Below are 18,948 nucleotides of genomic sequence, written 5' to 3'. Positions count from 1 at the left end.
GCCTACTTCTCTTTAGATTCCACATACCAAAGCAAAATAATTGATATAGGTAATTTGTTTAAGAAACAGTAAAAATATATTAGGCAAGATAAACAATTCAGTATCTCTTGTGCTTGTTCTTAGTGCTTAGGTGCAGGTGTGCATGTGCATTGGCGACATGCGTTTTGAAGGGAGACCTAATAACACCCTCTCACCTCTGCATAGCTTTTGAGTAGCGGGTAGGGGTGGCCCACGTGTACTCCAGTTTTCCTTTCTGTGCCTCACCAACTCTCCATTATTTTCCAAATAAAACAGTTGCTTCAGAGAGTACTTTTTGTTATGACTTAATATGACAATCCTTTTCTTTCACAGTTGAGATTGTTGCCTCTTGAATTCCAAGGGTCTCTGTTATTCCCAAATTAGAAATAGAAATGTACTTTTTAACAGAAATAGTGTTAACATAGGTAGCTAATTATACCTAACATAGTAGTGTTTGCAGCCCTAGTTTTAAAAATCAGACTTTTCTAGGGTTTGACCTCAGGTTTTCATTTTCTTTAGGGATCTAAAGGACACTTTCATTTCTGTGAAACAAGAAGTGATTTTTTTTTTCCTTCAAACTGAGCTCACTTTCTCTAGCTGGAAGCACACCATTCCCTCTCTTCTCCTTTAGTCTTCCCCAGGCTAGGTTCTGCCTCACATTAATAAAGTTTAGACTTGATCATCTCAGTGTAGCATCTGTATTAAATGCAGACTGTCTTGTTTAGCCTTATACCTCCTATTAACAAAACATTGGATATTCCAGAAAGGCTTTGCATGGTTGATGCCAAAGTAGTGTGTGTTAAGATAGTCAGCTGTGAGCGCAATAACCTCACTCCACATCAGTTGTCGTAGGTTGTCTTTTAGGGTGGATGGATTCTGATGGGTTTTGAGGGTTTTTTTAAACAAATAGATAAGGTCTTGAAAATAATGAAACACATTAATAGCCGGGTAGTGGTGGTACACACGCCTTTAATCCCAGCACTCAGGAGACAGAGGGAGGTGGATTTCTGAGTTCAAGGCCAGCCTGATCAAAAAACGAGTTCCAGGACAGCCAGGGATACACCAAGAAACCCTGTCTCAAAAAAAACAAAAACAGAAACAAAAACATTAAATTAATTTAATTTGGTGACTATAAAAGGTATCCATAAAGTTTAATCTACATATTAGAGACTTTCACTTTCATATTCTGTATTGCCTGTTGCCATTTTATGAGTCAGTGATCCAGAAAATGCACAAAAATCTGTTACAGAGATAATTTTATGTAATTTTTGAGGTTTTATTTATTTTTATTTTATGTGTATGTGTTTGTCTCACTGTGTGTCTGCATCACATGCATGCAGTTGCCGGCAGAAGTCAGAAGAGGGCGTTGGATTCTCTTAGACTGGAATCACAGTTGTGAGCCACTTATGTAGGCCCTGGGAATTGAGCCTAAGATGGCTGGAAGATCAGCCAGTGTTCTTACCTGCCGAGCCGTCAGTCCACTCCAGTTTTATGAGAACGTATAGACCTCATGCTGAAAGCGTCGCTCTAAATTCTGGTGGACTGTGGCTGACTGGTGAAGGCACGTGACATAATAGAAAGTCACCTAAGTGAATTCTAGCTTGAAAAAATTTTTTTCAATACTGAACTTGGATCCTCTGCAAGAGTTATCAGTACACAGTCTCAACTGTTGAGCCATCCCTCTAGTCCCATAGCTTTGTTTTTTGCTTGTTTGGTTTTTGTTTTGTTTTGCATTCGATAAATGTGGTATCAGTTGTATTTAACCTCTCTCTGCCTATAAGGGAGGTTGTTGTATTAAGATTAAAGACTAGGAAGATATGTCAGTGGAGAAAGTGCTTGCCTCACCAGCATGGAGGCTAGATTTCAGCCTCCAAAGTCTAGGGCAGGTGTGGCTGTAATCCCGGAACTCAAGAGGCAGAGGCGGGATCCGTGGGCAAGCTGGCCTTCTAGACAGTATGGGATTGGTGAGCTCTGGGCTCACAGCAAGTGACCCTGCTTCATGTAAATAAGAACAATCAAGAACATCCACACACGCACACACACCTTCACACCTGCAGTGTGCCCACACATTTGCATGAACACATATTACACACATACAAGCTCCCCCAAGAAAGATTGAGTTTTCTCATACAATATATTTAGAATAGCATTTCCCCCAGCTTTTGTTCTCCCCCAGCTGCCATGTTACTGCAGTGCTCTGATTGAAATCCTGAGTCACAGGACTGTGTTCCCGGTATACAAAAGTGGCTGGGCCGGGGCAGGGTGATGCTGCCGTGCTGGGAAACTCGCAGAGCACGTGAAGGCTTGCCTGTAAGGACCGCAGTTGCTTTGGCCTTTTAAAACACTGTACATGGCCCGAAGTACTTCCGTCCGAAGTCTATTACTTTTCCTGCCGCTTTAAGTCTATTAATGTCTGTCAGCAGCAAATAAGTTATGTTAAAAATATTTAACTTTTGTGTTTTATCCTGTAAGACAAACAGATTTTTTTTTTTACTCTAATTAGGGAAGAAGACAAAAATATATTTGATTACTGCAGGGAAAACAACATTGACCGTATAACCAAAGCCATCAGATCGAAAACTGTGGAAGTGAACGTGAAAGATGAAGAGGTAGGAAAGCCAGCCCCGTTGTCTCCATTTCTGCTGCATGGATGTCTGGGGCTGGGTCTCATGCTTTTGTTGTTCTACCCAAATGTCCTTTCTACCTGCTGCGCCTCTCAGCTGCAATTCAAGTAGCGTGTGGTAAGGGCATCTCAGAGAACGGCATCCTGAGGGAAGAAACTGTTCCCACTGCGCTGTTACGTTGTAAAAGTTAGAAGCTGAAACACGCTGCAGCCAGGTAACTTCCATTTTCTGTACTAAAAGGAGAGGGAAGGAGACCATCGCCTGGTGAGTGAGGCTTACAGGTGACAGCAGTCTCGCTTTATGTCTTCTGATACACTGTCAAAGCATATTGGTATGTGGGTTTGTACAGAAATATATTTTTGGAAATATGTTGCAGAATTTTAATTAGCCTAGTAATTTAAATGCTGGCCCACTATTTAAATGGACTCTATACTAAATTATTTTGTAGACTATATTACGTTGTATTTTATTCTTATATATAAAGCTGCTATATATTAAACAGTTGAATTATAGGTAAGAAAAGAGTATAATTTGCTAGTTAACTTTTAATGGCTTGCTGTTATTTTATGGTTCAGTGGATGAACATGGAAATGGTCACAGGGAGCCTGGAGGTGTGGTGTGCTCAGCTGTATAGTGTTTATCTAGTGTGTACAAGGCCCTGTCCTTGTACTAACAAAGTAATAAAAGGGGAATCTAACTGGAGATGGCAATTCATGATAGTTGTGAGGAAGACAGTGTTCACGGGTGGTCTGTTGGGTGTGCAATAGTAATTGTATGTAAGTAAGCTCTTCATGCAGGACAGTCTTTGATAATGCCTCACCTTTAGGAAACATCTTCCCTGTTCTAGGTTGTCCATGACTTCTGGAATTGAAAGTGTAAATTACAATACTACATTTAATTCTAGCTTACTTGAGGCAAAAACTTTGAATTCTTTTATTGCTTTTGTAACTCACATATATTATGCTAACTGATATACTTTTGTCTTTTTATTTTTGAGTTCTTTGTTTTATATTTATACTTACCTGTTTTAATCATCTTCCTCTCTCTTTCTCTGCCCTCTTAATATAGTTATAACACAACTTTAAATTTCAGCTTTCTGATTGAACATTAGATTGGTGCTTATGTTATTATACTATGTAAATACTGCTCATTGCAGAGCTATGGACTATACTGTGTGTATTAACTTTTGCTGCCGTAACAGCCAGCTCCTGAAGCTCAGCACTTAAAATTTCTTGCTTATATATCACCATCTTGTCATGGATGATAGCATTTCGCACATTCTGATATTCTTTTACTTTGTTACCTGTTTGATGTTTGTCTTTCTAATATTTCAGAAGGGCTGGGGATTAGTTGAGGACTCTTGCTAGCTTCTAGTTTTGTTTGGGACCAGTTCCTTTTAATTTTATTTGGATTTTTTTTCAAAGGTAAAAAAGGTCAATGAATTAGATACTCTGATACAGAAACTAAAGCTAGGGTTAACCAGGCCTCCATAATACACCAAGTACTCAAACATTCTCTTTTATTAAGTGTGTTCTAGATCACACCAGCATACATTCCTTTGGCCAAAACAAGCCATAAGATCAAAGCCTTTTTTAGTAGGATGTTTGTTCTGATTATCAACAAGCAAGGCAAGGGTGGAAAAAAGAATTAATGATTATATAACTATGCATAATAACAGCTACTTACCATTGGACAACATTTTCTTCTTCTTAAAGTCAGTAATCATTTCTATATTTATTTTTCCACTGACTTAGTTTTCATGATAGTTCCTATCATGATTTCTCTTCTTGAGTTGCCCAAAAGAAATAATAAACTCCTCTTGCTGCATTCCCCAGAGATTTGTCTTAGATCTGTACCTTCTGAGGTTCCCTTTCCTTTTGCTTTTTTGTTTTGATTTTTCGAGACAGGGTTTCTCTGTGTAACAGTCCTGGCAGTCCTGGAAACCAGGCTGGCCTCAAACTCAAAGAGCTCCACCTGCCTCTGCCTCCCAAGTGCTGGGGTTAAAGGGGTGCGCCACCACCACCTGACTCCCCTTCCTTCTTCATCTCCAGTCTGTCCTAGTTGTGTGGATGTTATCCTGACCTTTTCTTTGTTGCTGTTTTAAATATTTTCTCTTCTCTCTTTGCCTGGTTTCATATGTTTTTGTTTTTGATTTTTTTTTTTTTGGTCCTGTGACTTTTTCTTTTATTGTTTACTCCCCTGATTTTCTGGGGCGTCTCTTGCATACCATTCTCTTTTATTATTTATTTTCCCATCTTTGTGGGCCATTTCTTTTTGTGATTTCCTTTAAAAAAAAAAAAGTATAAATGGCTTGAGATCTCAATTGACAATCTATCAAAATTCTCAGCACTGCCGGGCGGTGGTGGCGCACGCCTTTAATCCCAGCACTCGGGAGGCAGAGGCAGGCGGATCTCTGAGTTCGAGGCCAGCCTGGTCTACAAGAGCTAGTTCCAGGACAGGCTCTAGAAACTACAGGAAAACCCTGTCTCGAAAAAAAAAATTCTCAGCACTCCCTGAATATTTAATGAACTAATGAGTGACTAGGTACAGATGGTAAACAGATAATAGTGAAGGTTCGACTACATGGATTCAGGTCCCGCTTCTGTCGCTTCCAAACTGCATAACCTATGTTGAATTTACTCTGTCTCAGTTTTCTAATAAGTAGACGGAGATAACAGTACGTACCTCAGAATCATATTGAGTATTTGTGAGTTAGTATCTGTGTATAAATCTTACCTAACACTGTAAGCACTGCATGATTTTCAACTTTGTTAGTTATCCTTAATGTGAATGAGAAGTGAGAGTAAATGAGAAAATAAATGAAGAAACTAACTTTTCACAATCATTTTCCATTGGAAAGTATTCATGTACCATATGACCTCTGTTAATATTTTCCTTTCCACTAACAGTACTTCACACAGTGTCTATTAGAGCGCCTTTGCTTCATCCTCTACCATGTTCACAGGAATCCTGTATAGTGGATTTATTCTTATTTCACAAGCAAGAGGTGACGTTCAGAGATGTACATTTGCTTTCTGATACAGACAGCTGCCAGGGAGGAACTGAGCCAGCAGAGCATTCTCACCTCTGGGTTTAGGAAGGATACACAAAGCAGGAGAAGCTATTCAACTGGCTCTGGTCATCTTTGGGTTTGAAACAACAGCAACCCTCTCTTCCTTCCCTCCCTCCTTCCCTCTCTTCTTTCCCTCCCTCCTTCCCTCCCTCTTTCCTTCCTAAATAGTTGTAAAGGTCTTTTCCACATGTGACCTCTGCAGAGATTATTGCGTAGTCAGAATAAGTACCTAGAGCAGAATGCACTTACACTAAATAACATTTTTCTTGATGAAAAGGTAAGAGCTTGGAAGCTGTTGTTTGACCATTCACTGTTTGATGCAGCATTGCCGCTCAGCCCTTCCGGTTTGCTACCCATGCAGCTGCTGTTACCGCAGCCTGCCAGAACCTGTGTTTCCACGAACAGATGAAGTGCTTACACATTCATAGACTGAGACGCCAAGAATTCAGTTGGGCTCTCTCATTGCTCCAAGCAGATTTCTGCCTTCTCAGCCATGACACTGTGGGCTGAGCTTTGAATACTGATGGCAGGCCCTTTATTATCAATCAGGGATTTGTATGAATTAATTTAAGAACATGGGGAGCTGAAGCTTAAAATCAGAATTCAAATTTGACATCCTAAATGAAATAAATTATCGTGTTTCATGGCACTTAAAGCTCCAACAAGTAGAACCGTTTGGTGAGTCTTGATAGACTGAAAGTGTGTACCCTCCACATGTGCTTCTGAGTTGAGAAGGATGTTTAGTGTTGAAAGGACACCCTATTTATGTTTCTAATGTTTGAACTTAGGGCATTTCTGTACAAATTGTATAGGATTTCTGGAGATAACATTTATCTTTACCATTTTGATTGAAAATATTCACCTAACAGGTTCAAACAATTTTAGTCTTGCCCTTATGTGACTAAAAATTGTATTTATTACAAGTAAAATTTGTGCGAGCTATATAACCTTAATTATAGTCATAAAGTAAAAAGAATGCACAGTGTGAATTGTCATGCATTAAAGTGATGCATTAAATTGTTAAATTATTATTAATTTATTAATAGTTTTCCTGAGCTGCAGACGTTTGGACCTGACTTTCATAAGAATGAAATGCCTTTTAAATAAGTAATATTTGCTCCTTTTCTTTCCTTATATTTTTTCTTTTGCTATGGGATTGAACCCAGAGCCCTTCAGGCCAAAGCATACATTTTTTCCCAAAGACTTTTTTATTGTTTGAGAATTTCACATGTGCACACAATGAAATATGATCATACCCAGCATCCAAGGCATAACTTTAGTTTTTGGTTTTTTGAGGCAGGGTTTCTCTGTGTGACAGCCCTAGCTATTCTGGAACTCATTTTGTAGACCAGGCTGACCTCGAACTTTTAATGATCTGCCTGCCTCTGCCTCCCGAGTTTGGGATTAAAGATGTGTGCCACCACCACCCAGCCCAAAGCATATATTTCTAATTTGAGAAAATAACCTGGTATTTCTAATTGACATAATTAAGGGATAGTATTTTGTGTAAGAGGTCTGTAGTTCTTCCTTCTGCTCAGGAATTTCCTGTCATGTGTTTCAAAGTGCAAGGTTACAATGACATGGGTCTTAACATCTAAATTACAAATTTTACTATAATTTTAATATCTGCAAATGTTTGGAGCTTGAGAATATGGAGAAAACCATGAAGGTGCGAGCATCACAAGACTGGTCTCCATCTCATACACTGGCTCAGGTTTCGTATTTGACCGTATTGCTGTGGCTCTTCATGTATGCTAAACATTCACAGTTATTCCAAGAAAATTTCTTATTTTCCACAAAGATTTACTTTTATTTTTATTTATGTGTTTGTGTGTCTGTGTCTATATGAGTGCTTATCATGTGTTTAGCAATGTCCTCGGGGCCCAGGAAAGGGCACCAGATCCCTGGATCTGGAGTTCCAGGCACTTGTGAGATACCCAGTAGGGGAGGGTACACGTAACCAAACGTGGGGCCTCTGGAAGAGCAGCTGCAAGAAAGTAGCTTTCCTTTTTTTTTTTTTATCTAACATAATTTCTTTTTTTTTTTGTTTTGTTTTGTTTTTCGAGACAGGGTTTCTCTGCAGCTTTAGAGCCTGTCCTGGAGCTAGCTCTTGTAGACCAGGCTGGTCTCGAACTCACAGAGATCCGCCTGCCTCTGCCTCCCCAGTGCTGGGATTAAAGGTGTGCGCCACCACCGCCCGGCTTCTAACATAATTTCTTTATTGAACCTTTGGGAATTTCACATCGTGCTGTCTGATATCACTTCCCATTCCCTCCATACTCCTCCTCACCCCTGCAGCACCCCCAAAGGAAAATTAAAAAAAAAACAAAACAAGCAAACAAAGAAAAACAACAACAAAAAACAAACAAATTACCCCCCCAAGCAACCCTTCCCCAAAAACCCCTCTTCCATCCCCCTCCTTTCCCGCCTCTCCAGCACCTCCTCCTTCGCCCTGGTGGCTCTGGGGGCCGCAGTGCGCCCCACAGCGCCCCCTTTAGTCCGGCCAGCTTCACTTGTGTTTGTTGCAGTGAGTCCTGTTGAGGGGCTGTGCCCACCCGAGCTGAATCAGAAACGTAACTTCTAAGAGGGAAAGAAGGTGCAAATAATTTGTGAAGTATATTTACAGTATAACCAGTTTATTCTGAAAATAGGCACGCACACACACACACACACACACAAACACGCACACATATTGTCCTTGTCTGTTGTAGAAAGGCCGCTTGTTTGTTCCCGGCTGCTCAGTCCCGAAATAACCACACAGAAACTTTTATTTGCACTACTGTTTGGCCAATAGTTTAAGCATATTTCTGGCTAACTCTTATACCCTAAATTAACCCATCTCCATTTAATCTGTGTATCACCACAAGACTGGCTTACCAGCAAAGTTTCAGCATGTCTCTCTCTGGCAGCGGTTCCATGGCTTCTCCCTGACTCCGGCTCCTTTCTCCCAGCATTCTGTTTAGTTTTCCCCACCTAGCTCTATTCTACTTTTTCATGGGCGGGCTCAAGGCAGTTTCTTTATTAACCAGTGGTATTCACAGCATACAGTGGGGAATCCCACATCACTTACCTCTTTCTCAGATAAATTCCATAAGCACTAGGTGATATTCATTGCTGATAATCAAATAGTATGTTAAATCTTAATTTGAGTTTAATTTAGAATGCAAGTAGCAATGAACTAGCAAAGTAGAGGACATTTTCTCAGAGCAGGTCCTCCATTAAGCCTATGTGCTCACATGGTTGTTGATTTTCTGTACTTTCTCCAGCCTGCTGCTTCAGTGAGGGTCTTTCCCGTCTAACCTTCAAAGCCATATTGATATCATCAGCTACTTTCTGTGTATCTTGACTCTTGAATATTTTGAAGATCATTTCCTGTTGACCCTATTGCTTTCCCTTGCTGTATTTTAAGTCTGTGGCTCGTGGCATAATATAATATAATATAATATAATATAATATAATATAATATAATATACATTTTTGGCTCAAGAAACTGCTTGAAAACTGTGATAAACCTGACAGTGTTGACCCTGCAGTGAAGTAAATATTTAAGTAACCTTTGTGCTGAAGCTAAGTCTATGCTTTTATTTAAGGTTCATAAAGGAAAGAAAAAAATACATGTAAAAAAATTTGAAAGGAACTTTTGTTTTTCACACATATTGAGAAATGTATTTCTAACTCCCTAATTATATATATTTGTATTGATACAGACAGTGACATTTAAAAAATCAGTGGCCATAATTTTCATTAGCAAAATGGCTACAGTCATACATCAGAAACTCATAAATACAGAATCAGAAAATAGCAAAAGTAGCTTCACTCATATGAACTTTGACATCTTATATCTTAGATTGCAGTGGACTGCACATAGCACAGTTGCCATTGCTGCTGTGTTTATGTGGTGGGTGGTGGTTCCATGCAGCCATCCCCTCACCCGTCTCCTGCAGTGGCTGAAACTGTATTCACTAAGTCCCCACTCTACTATATTTTTATTATTGTTATTAGTAATAGTACTCTTACTACTACTACTGAGATTGGGTTTCTCTGTGTAGCTTGCCTCTAGACCGGGAGGCAACTCTGTCTGCCACTGCCTCCCAAGTACGGGGTTTGAAGGCATATGCCATCACCACCCTGCTTATTTTTTTTAATTTTTAAAAGAAATTATTTAAGAGTTATAATAAAAGACAAAAGCAGAGCTTTCACTTGCTTTATTAAACCATAATAGTATTCTTTCAGGGACAAACACACAGACTAGTATGCTTTAGTTAAGAAACTTTCTTAGGAAAGAGAAACCACAAGGTAATTCCAGGACTTCGGCAGCTGTCAGCACCTACAGCTACTCCCCATCTGAAGCCTCTTACCAGTGCCCCTGGGAAGGAATCCAGGTTTGCAAAGCCACCTGTGTCTCTTATCGCCAGCCCAGGGATCCTCAGCGCTCCTGCCGCAAACTTCTCCACAGGTCCACTTGTGTCGCGAGTTTCCCATTTACCGTGACCCTATTCCTGTTTGTGCTCGACAGCAGTCTGACCTCAGGCTACTCCTCATCCCTTGTATCTGCACTCTGCGTCCTTATGCGGCTAGAGCACATCTGTCTGTCTGCTTTTGACTGGCTGCTTGTTTTCAGTATTTCATCTGCTAGTTATATGGCACCCTACCATAAATATTTGATACAGTGGCAAGGAGGGGAGCTCTGAAAAGCTTATCTATAGCAGCCTCACCATGGCTTCACCTGTGTAGATAGGGTACATATGCTTTGTATAGGATCTCCAAATGTCATAACGAATACTGATTTTATAACACAGAGTCTGCCTTTAATTTTGTAGTCTCTAGGGGGAAAAATTCATTTAAAAATTCTACATGGTTTAGGACAATTACGGATATCAAAGAAGCATTTACAATATCAAGACCCACTCTGTTTTCTAGAAGGTAGGAAAGCAATACCACTTAATAGGTTAGCACCTCCCGTGCACTTTCGAAGCACTTCAGAGTCATTTGTCTGTCTGAGGGAGGGCATGTTAACACCACTGGTTAATAGATGGAACTTTTCCTCCCTGCACTTATGTATTTGAATTACAGAATTTACTCAGAGTATTCTGAGGCAACAGAATCCTTTTTAATAACCTCATCTCCTAAGTATTACTAAGATATTTTTTCCAATAGGGTTTTAAAAAGTAAAAACAAAGACTTGTCATATTTTGTAGTAGCAAGAATTATACTTAGCTCAAAGATTTGTAAGATATTATATTACTCATAAAGAATTACAAAATAAATTTGGAAGAAGTTTTTGAGCTAATGTAGCTTTAATATGTACCTAATTCGTTCTTTTCTTCCTTGAGGAGAGCCTGGGGAACCTTGTACCCACAATAATTCAGTAGCTGCATTCTGTTGGCCTGTGTATGATGTTGTTGACAAAGAAAAAGGGAAGAAACCATGGTTGTTTCTCTCCCGAGCTTGTCGTTGTCCGCTGTGAGGCTGCATCTCTGTATTACTGGAAAGTAATCTAAAGTGAGGGCATGTTTTCAGAAACATGAGAATTTGAGGATGTAAAGGGCATAGACATCTTGCTATCCTGGTCTGTAGTCATTTAGTTATGCAGTATCATGATGGTGAAATTCCCAAAGCCTGCCTTGCTTTGTCTGTCCGTAAAAGTTTCCTCCCATTCTTGTTTGTAAGGTTTTAATACTGCATGAAGTATTGATCACCAGGTGGTCTCGATGTGGATCTCTCTAGCACTTCTACAAAGTCATTGTGAGAGAATTTATTCTAATTCAAGGTTAATTAGTGTACATTAAAATAATGTGTTATAGAAATTAATTACAGTGCAGGTCAGAACATGTGTTAAAAAGCATAGTGCAAATGTCTATGAGTGCATCATCCTTCTTAAAACACGACTGTGCCATCTTTCTGGGAAATGCATCCACGGGGAAACTCACCCCGAGGTCCAGTCACAGGTGTTTCCCCTAAAGTAAATTTTGGCACCACATATGACAAACTTAAAATATAACCCCATTACCGGTGAAAGTGTTGCTCATCTACTCTACCATCAGAACAGCTAGGGGCTCATAGATCAGCATTAGTTGGTGTAACATGATTGGGTTAGACCTTAGGAAACATCAGGAGCCTGCTTGAGAAGTAGAAATTATCCATACATCTTGTAAAAGTTCACAGTACTAAGTTTTCCTGTTGTGATACAGTTCTCATATGTGCACTATGGAAGCATGTCATACTCTGTAATTATACATAAAAGTATGTAGTATTAAGTTTTCCTTCCGTGAAATAGTTCTCATACGTACGCTGTGGAATCATGCTGCACACTGTACTTATGCAGTAATTCTTACTAGTAATTGAATTCATGCCTATTCTAAAAGCTAGGGTTAAAAACGATAAACTTTTATCTGATTCTTCTTCTACTACTACTATTTCTACTTCTACTTCTTTTCTCTTTTGAGTCTCTCTGCATAGGCCTGTCTGTCCTAGAGCTCGCTATGTAGACCAGGCTGGCCTTGAACTCACAGAGATCAGCCTGCCTCTGCTTCCCTGATTCAGGGACTAAGGGCGTGTGCCACCATATAAGGCTGATTTGCTCACATTTTCAAATTTTTGTTTCCCTCTTTTATAATTTTATGTGTGCAAATTTCTTACAGGATTTTGTGTGAGAAAACAGATACCCACGGGTAGATACAAGAAAATGAAACAAGTGAAAACAGTGTAGACAGGAACTCTGTGAGGAAGGAGTTGTCCTAGCCAGTTATTCAATTAGTTAAGCTAATAGAGCCATCAAGAGAGTCTAAATGATAACAACAGTATAGGTGGGTTTAGAAAAAGGAGGGTGCCTTTTAAAGTCGTCCTTTTCCCAACTTTTATGTATTTAAATGTTTTCTTCAGTGACAGCCAGGAGTTCCAGCTTAATGTGGAAAAACATCTTATTCTTTATGAAGACATCACTGTCCCCCTCATAGTAAAGTTATACTATCACCCATTTATTCAGAAAACCCCACAACTTTGGGGGTTGTCTGTTGGGGTGGCAAGATTTTCTGACAGTCACAAACAGCAATAACACATTAATAGTAGTTGTAAGTCTTTGATATGTAAAAGTCAAAGAGTGGTGTGTCATGGGACTGGAGAGATGGCTCTGCAGTAAGGTTCGTCATTCAACAAAAATTTTTATTACATTTTATATATTTATTTGTGCATGTATGTGCACACATGTGCACCTGCACAGAGATCAAAGTCGTTTCTCTTCCATCTTGCAGATCGTGGAAATGGAGCTCAAGTCATCAGGCTTGGTGCAGTCATCTTTGTGGGCTAAGCCATTTTGTCAGCCCAACTCATACTATTTGTTATTTATATTACCCTTTTCCATTTGTCAGATAAGGAAATTGATTAGACCAAAGAAGTTACTGGGCTTGTGTGTGGTAGATCAAAGGCCTTCCCATTGCTTTTTCCCATAGTGCATTTTATATCACCCTCAGTTTGTCATATCTCTTTCCCCGTCTTTCTTAGCATATGAAATCTATATGGCCCCACACATAGATTAACAAGTTCCTTCATTGTCTCCTACTTACAGGGCAGAGCTCTGCTCCACTGGGCATGTGACCGAGGACATAAGAAACTAGTCACAGTCTTGCTACAGTATGAAGCTGACATTAATTGTCAGGTAAGAGTAGCTTTAAAATGAGCTTGCTTTTCTTCTTTTAATTAAGATTTATTGGTTTTTATTGTATGTGTGTTCTGCCTGTATGTATGTCTATGCATCACATGCGTGCAGTGCCCAGGGAGGCCAGAAGAGGGTACTGAATCCTCTGAGACAGTTACGGAGGGTTGTGAGTCTTGGGAATCCAACCTGTCCTCTGGAGAGCAACCAGTGCTCTTGACCACTGAGCCATCTCTCCAGCCCCTAAAAAGGAGCTTTTTAAAAAAAAAAAAAAAAAAAAGCAAAAAAAAAGAAAATAATATTCTCGTAAGAAAATTATGAGATTAGATTTCTTAAGGCATATGTCACCACAGGCCCTGCTAAAGATCTCCATAGTGCTGCCACCATCCAATGGGAAATCCTGTAGCTTACACAGTTACCTCTGCTTTCCTTCATCCCTAGACCTTGCAATCACTAATCTATCTGCTTTTTTCTTTTCTCTTCCTTCCTTCCTTCCTTCCTTCCTTCCTTCCTTCCTTTCTTCTTTCTTCCTTTCCCTTCCTTTCCTTTCCTTTCCCTTTCTTTCCCTTCCTTCTTTCCTCCTCCTCCTTTTTTTTTCTTCCTTTGGTTTTTGGAGACAGGGTTTCTCTGTGAAGCTCTGGCTGTCCTGGAACTTGCTCTGTAAGCCAGGCTGGCCTCAGACTCAGAGATCCTCCTACCTCCATCCGCCTCCTGAGTCCTGGGATTAAAGGCATACTCCACTACCACCTGGCACTAATCTGCTTTTTTTTTTCTGTGTGGTATTTCATGTAAATGGAATCATGAAATAAGTGCTTTCCTGTTTTGTTTCTTTCATGTAACATAGTCTCAAGGTGTGTTTTTGTTAGAGTATGCCACGGGGCTTTGTTCATTTTTTATGGCTGGATTTTTAATATATAAGCATTGTATATTTTCTTTATCCATTTTCATGGACAATGTTATTGTTTCTAACTCTTGGCAGTTGTAATAATGTTATAAACATTTGTGGTTTCCCCCTGCTTTTATGCTTATTTCTGATGCCTCTATTCACTTATTTTGGCTATCTACCCAAGAGTAGAATGCTGAAATCTTACAATAATTTTTTTTCAGATTCATTTTATTTTATATGTAGTTCGCCTACATTTATATATATAGTGTGTGCCTGGTGTCTCTGGAGGCCATTAGCTACCCTACAGCTGGAGAGACTCACAGTTAGGAGCTACGGTGTGTGTGTGTTTTGAGAACTGAACCCAGGTCTTAAACAAGAGCAACAAACACCCCCACCTGCTAAGCCAACTGCAGCCCCAATCTTACAGTGATTTAACATGTAACTTTTCACATGTAACTTTTGGGGACTCTAGGCTTTTTTATAGGAATTGTATCATTTTACACCCCCATCACCAGTGTTTGTGACTTCTGACTTCAACCATCCTTCTTTTCCCTTCTTTTTAAAATAACCATCCTAGTGGATGTTACTTTACCTCATGATGTGATTTGGATTTACCTTTCCCTAATGACTAAGCAGTACTGAGCTGTGTGTGTGTGTGTGTGTGTGTGTGTGTGTGTGTGTGTGTGTGTGTTTGAGGCAGGCTTTCTCTGAAATTTAGTCTGTAGGCCAGGGTAGCCTTGAACTCAGCAATCTGCCTGTCTCTGCCTCCCAAGCACTGCTATTACAGGCATGTGTCGCCACTGCCTGGCTATTTTGATGTATTTTAAAATTTATATTTCACTTTATGAACCATTTATGTCTTTTGCTTAATTTATTATTAGATTTATAATTTTAAAAGATTATAAAAACATTTTATGTATCAAGACAAAGTTTTTTTTTATTTTTATTTTTTTATTTTTAATTTTTGAGACAGGGTTTCTCTGCAGCTTTGGAGCCTGTCCTGGAACTAACTATGTAGACCAGGCTGGCCTTGAACTCACAGAGACCCGCCTGCCTCTGCCTCCTGAGTGCTGGGATTAAAGGCGCGTGCCACCGCCGCCCTGCTCAAGACAAAGTTTTAATATTCATGACATGTTAAAACTGTTCCTCGTGCTTTCTTCTGGATCTTTCTCCCTTCCATGGTTTCTTTGAACCATCTAGAATTACCCTGTGTCTTGTATGTGTTAATTGTTTTGTCCAGATGTTTTGTTGTCATATTTACTGAATGATTGTTTTTGCTTCTTGTGACTTGTGGCACCCTCCTTACATATGTCTGGTCCTCACTGCAGTCTGTTTCTGGGCTTGTCCTTCCTTCTCGCTACTCTGGTTTCTGTCTGTTCTTAGGCCGAGCTCTTTAAAGACTATAGCTTCGAATGTTTTAACGTTGGAGAAGACAGTTTCTTCACTGTTCATTCAGAATTTTTTCTACAGTTTTGCTTTGCTGTTTGTGAACATTTGAAGTTGTCCTTCCTAGTGTCATTCCCCTGAACCACTGCCTGCACTAAGTGAAAGCAAACAGCAGGATCCTGTGGGTGCATTCATGTCTTTACGTGATTGCAAGTAATTCAAGGGTATTTAAAGGACAGTGTTCCCACGGTAGGCGTTGTCTGGAGTTGTTTTTTTTTTTTCTTTAACCAGCTCTGTTTTTGGAATAGTAAAAGCAAACAGTCCTAAACCTTGCCTTGTGTGGCTTTCTAGAGCGTTGTTGACCGAACACTAGTTTTAGTGCAGAGTTGAGGTTCCGTGTGGATTCCAGGACAGACTGGCTAGGATGGCTTGTTGCCTGGCACAGTGTTTGCCTCGCCCCCTACATCCACATGGTCATTTTATGTTGGTCCCATCCGTTCTTTAACTTTGTTCTTGATGATTATAATCTGATCTGTCTAGTTCCAGTTAATGGGAATGCTTTGTCAGTTTGAGTTGCTAACATGCTTCCAAGTCACCAAGTCAGAGGGCTTCGCAGATTCTGTCTCAGGGTGTCTTTCCCTCTGCTGCTTCTTTTTTTTTTTTTTTTTTTTTTTTGGCTTTGTTATTGAAAGCGCTTTTCAAATATGGACAATGCAAACATAATAAATGGAAGGAGAGGTTCATTTCCCTCACGACTCAATCTTTCTTAAACAGTATTATTATTGACTGGGCTTATTGGTTGCCAAAAAAGAAAATCAATTTTATTAGAACTATTTGCTTGGCCATAGATCTTGGTGCTAACCCAGCCCAGGCAGGCAGGCTGATATTATCAACCATCTGAAGAATAACTTTTCCTGCAAGTCTGGAATGAAGTGATTGGAGGTGTGTCGGCTGTACTCTGTTTTCCCGTCATCTTGTTCTTCATTCTCACATGCATTCCTTTCCTGAACTGCAGTGGCTGTATTCTGTGGCGCTGCTGAGGTTGGAACTAAGGTTTATTTCTAAAAAAGCCTATATGATTTCATCAGTTAGCTGTGTATTAGCAAATACTTGGTTTGTGATTTCACCTTTTAGCTGTGTACTAACAAATGCGTGGTTTCTTCTGCTTAGTTTTGACTTTTGGCTATACTCTGTAAGTTGGGTTATTGTAACATTTGGTGTTAGGATAATGATATAAATGTTTATGTATGTGCACACACGTGTGTGTAGACACATCCCTACTTGTGTATGTATGTGTGTGTGTAGACACATTCCTACGTGTGTGTGTGTGTGTAGACCCATTCCTACTTGTGTGTGCGAGTGAATGAGTGTGTGTGTGTGTGTGTGTGTGTGTGTGTAGATACATCCTACGTCCTTCTTGAGTCATCTTTCGGCTCCTGAAACACCCTACAAACAGGTGATCTTGATACCTCCATTGCTGCACTAAAGCACTCTGATCAAAAGCAGCTTTGGAGGGAAAGGCTTCATTTCAGCCTAAATTCCAGGTCCCAGTCCATCACTGAGGGGACACAGAGATGGAACTCAAACAGGGATTAGAGCAGCAACTATGAAAGAATGCTGCTCAGCTGGCTTTTTTTACAATCAGGGACCACCTCCCCAGAGATGGCCCAACCCACAGCCGGCAGGGCTCTTCATATCCTTCATTAGCCAAGACATGACCACAGGCCAGTGTGATGGAGGCAGTAAGTGGTAGCATATGTTCTTTATAAACAACATGTTATTAGGCCTGAATTTTTCTCTTTAATCCCAGTGTTCAGTTCATTTGTATTTAGTGTGATCATTGCTGTGGTTGTAGTAAGCTCGCTGTTTTGCTGTTTCTCTTTGTTCTACCTGCTTTTGTTTCTCATTTCTTTATTGACTTGTCTGGCGCTAAACAAGTATTTTTGAATTGTTGAATTTTACTTTCTCTATTGGGTATTTATTTCCTAGACCTTATATAAACTACTCTTTTAGTAATAGAAATTACAAAATAAACTCTTAGCTTATTTTCATGCACCTTAGAGTAATATATCCTTGTTATGTCTTCAGAAATATAAGAATTCTAGAATTGTTTAATTCTGTTCTTTTCTTTGCCTGTGTTGCTATGGTTACAGTATGTCCCTATCTTCATTTTTTTATATTTCATAAGATACTGTTTTGTATCAAATAGCCTTTTTCCATAGCATTTTATCTGATACCCTTTTCATTCTTAAACTAACTCCCTGATGCCTCTGATATCTTTCCTTTATCTTGAAAAACTGACTGAAAAGTTTTCTATTAATTTGGCTTCTAGTGTTGAATTGTCTCATCCTTTATTTCTGTGAGGGTATCTTTTTCACTTACAGTTTACAAGTATAATTGTTAGTGATATTGATTGATATGTTGGCTGAGGACTTTGTGTCTTTGCTTTTTTTGTGTCTTTGTTTTGTATGTCTTTCTGTCCTTTGCTGTTGTCCTTGTATTATCTTATAACCCACATTTTTTCTATAGAGGAATTAGCTGCAATTCCTATAAATAAAATGGTCAAATTGCTTGGGGAAAAAACTCATCAAAGTAACAGAACTTTAAAAATGTTACTATCCTTAGATGTATTTAACATATTGGAATTATAAAATTGACTTTAATAGTTCAGAGTCATAAACTTGTTCTGATTTCATTTAGAATTTTCCATATATTTCATGTTCCCTGTGTTTTGTGCTTTTTTTTTTTTTTTTTTTTTTTTGGTCGGTTGGTTTTTTTTTTTTTTTTTTTTTTTAACTTTACACTGCTTCTAAATTGTGGTCATGGAAAGGGGAGGATTTGGTATTTTCCATTTCTTTATTGTTGTTAGTTCATGAGCTTTGTTTTTGTTTTGGGACTTTTGGGGTGGATGGTTCTAACTGAATCTTCCTCTATGACCCATACTACACTGGAACTCACTATGTAGCCCAGTGATCCTCCTGTCTGAGCTTTCTGAGGATGTGAGTCGCCACTACCATTGTCTCTACATTTTGGGGGCACCACCCCCAATCTCTAAAAGAGCAGAAAATGTTGGGCTTTTTGCACTTTTACTTATGTGTACAAGAGTTCGCCTGCATATGTGTGTGTGTACCGCATGCAGTGGCCCCAGAAGTCAGAAGTAGCCATCAGATGCCCTGGAACTGAAGGTATAAGTGGTTGTGAGCCACCATGCGGGTGCTGGGAATTGAACTCAGGTCCTCTGCAAGAGTAATAACCACTGAGCCATCTTTCCAGCTCCAGGCAGAAAATGTTTTAAAGACTATTTAAGATT

The 18,948-nt window shown here is 39.5% G+C and overlaps 1 protein-coding gene across 1 annotated transcript in view; it reads left to right on the top strand.

Annotated features, from left to right (window-relative positions):
* Positions 1-18,948, top strand: part of Acbd6 (acyl-CoA binding domain containing 6) — a 148,430-nt gene that overhangs the window by 67,225 nt on the left and 62,257 nt on the right. The window contains exons 5-6 of the mRNA XM_038349353.1: positions 2,522-2,627; positions 13,280-13,369. Coding sequence (XP_038205281.1) covers positions 2,522-2,627; positions 13,280-13,369 — 196 coding nt within the window. The remainder of the gene's footprint in view (positions 1-2,521; positions 2,628-13,279; positions 13,370-18,948) is intronic.

This window comes from Arvicola amphibius, chromosome 12 (genome assembly GCF_903992535.2).
Source record: "Arvicola amphibius chromosome 12, mArvAmp1.2, whole genome shotgun sequence".
In the NCBI taxonomy this organism is placed as follows: Eukaryota; Metazoa; Chordata; class Mammalia; order Rodentia; family Cricetidae; genus Arvicola; species Arvicola amphibius.
This window is presented reverse-complemented; position numbering and strand designations above follow the sequence as displayed.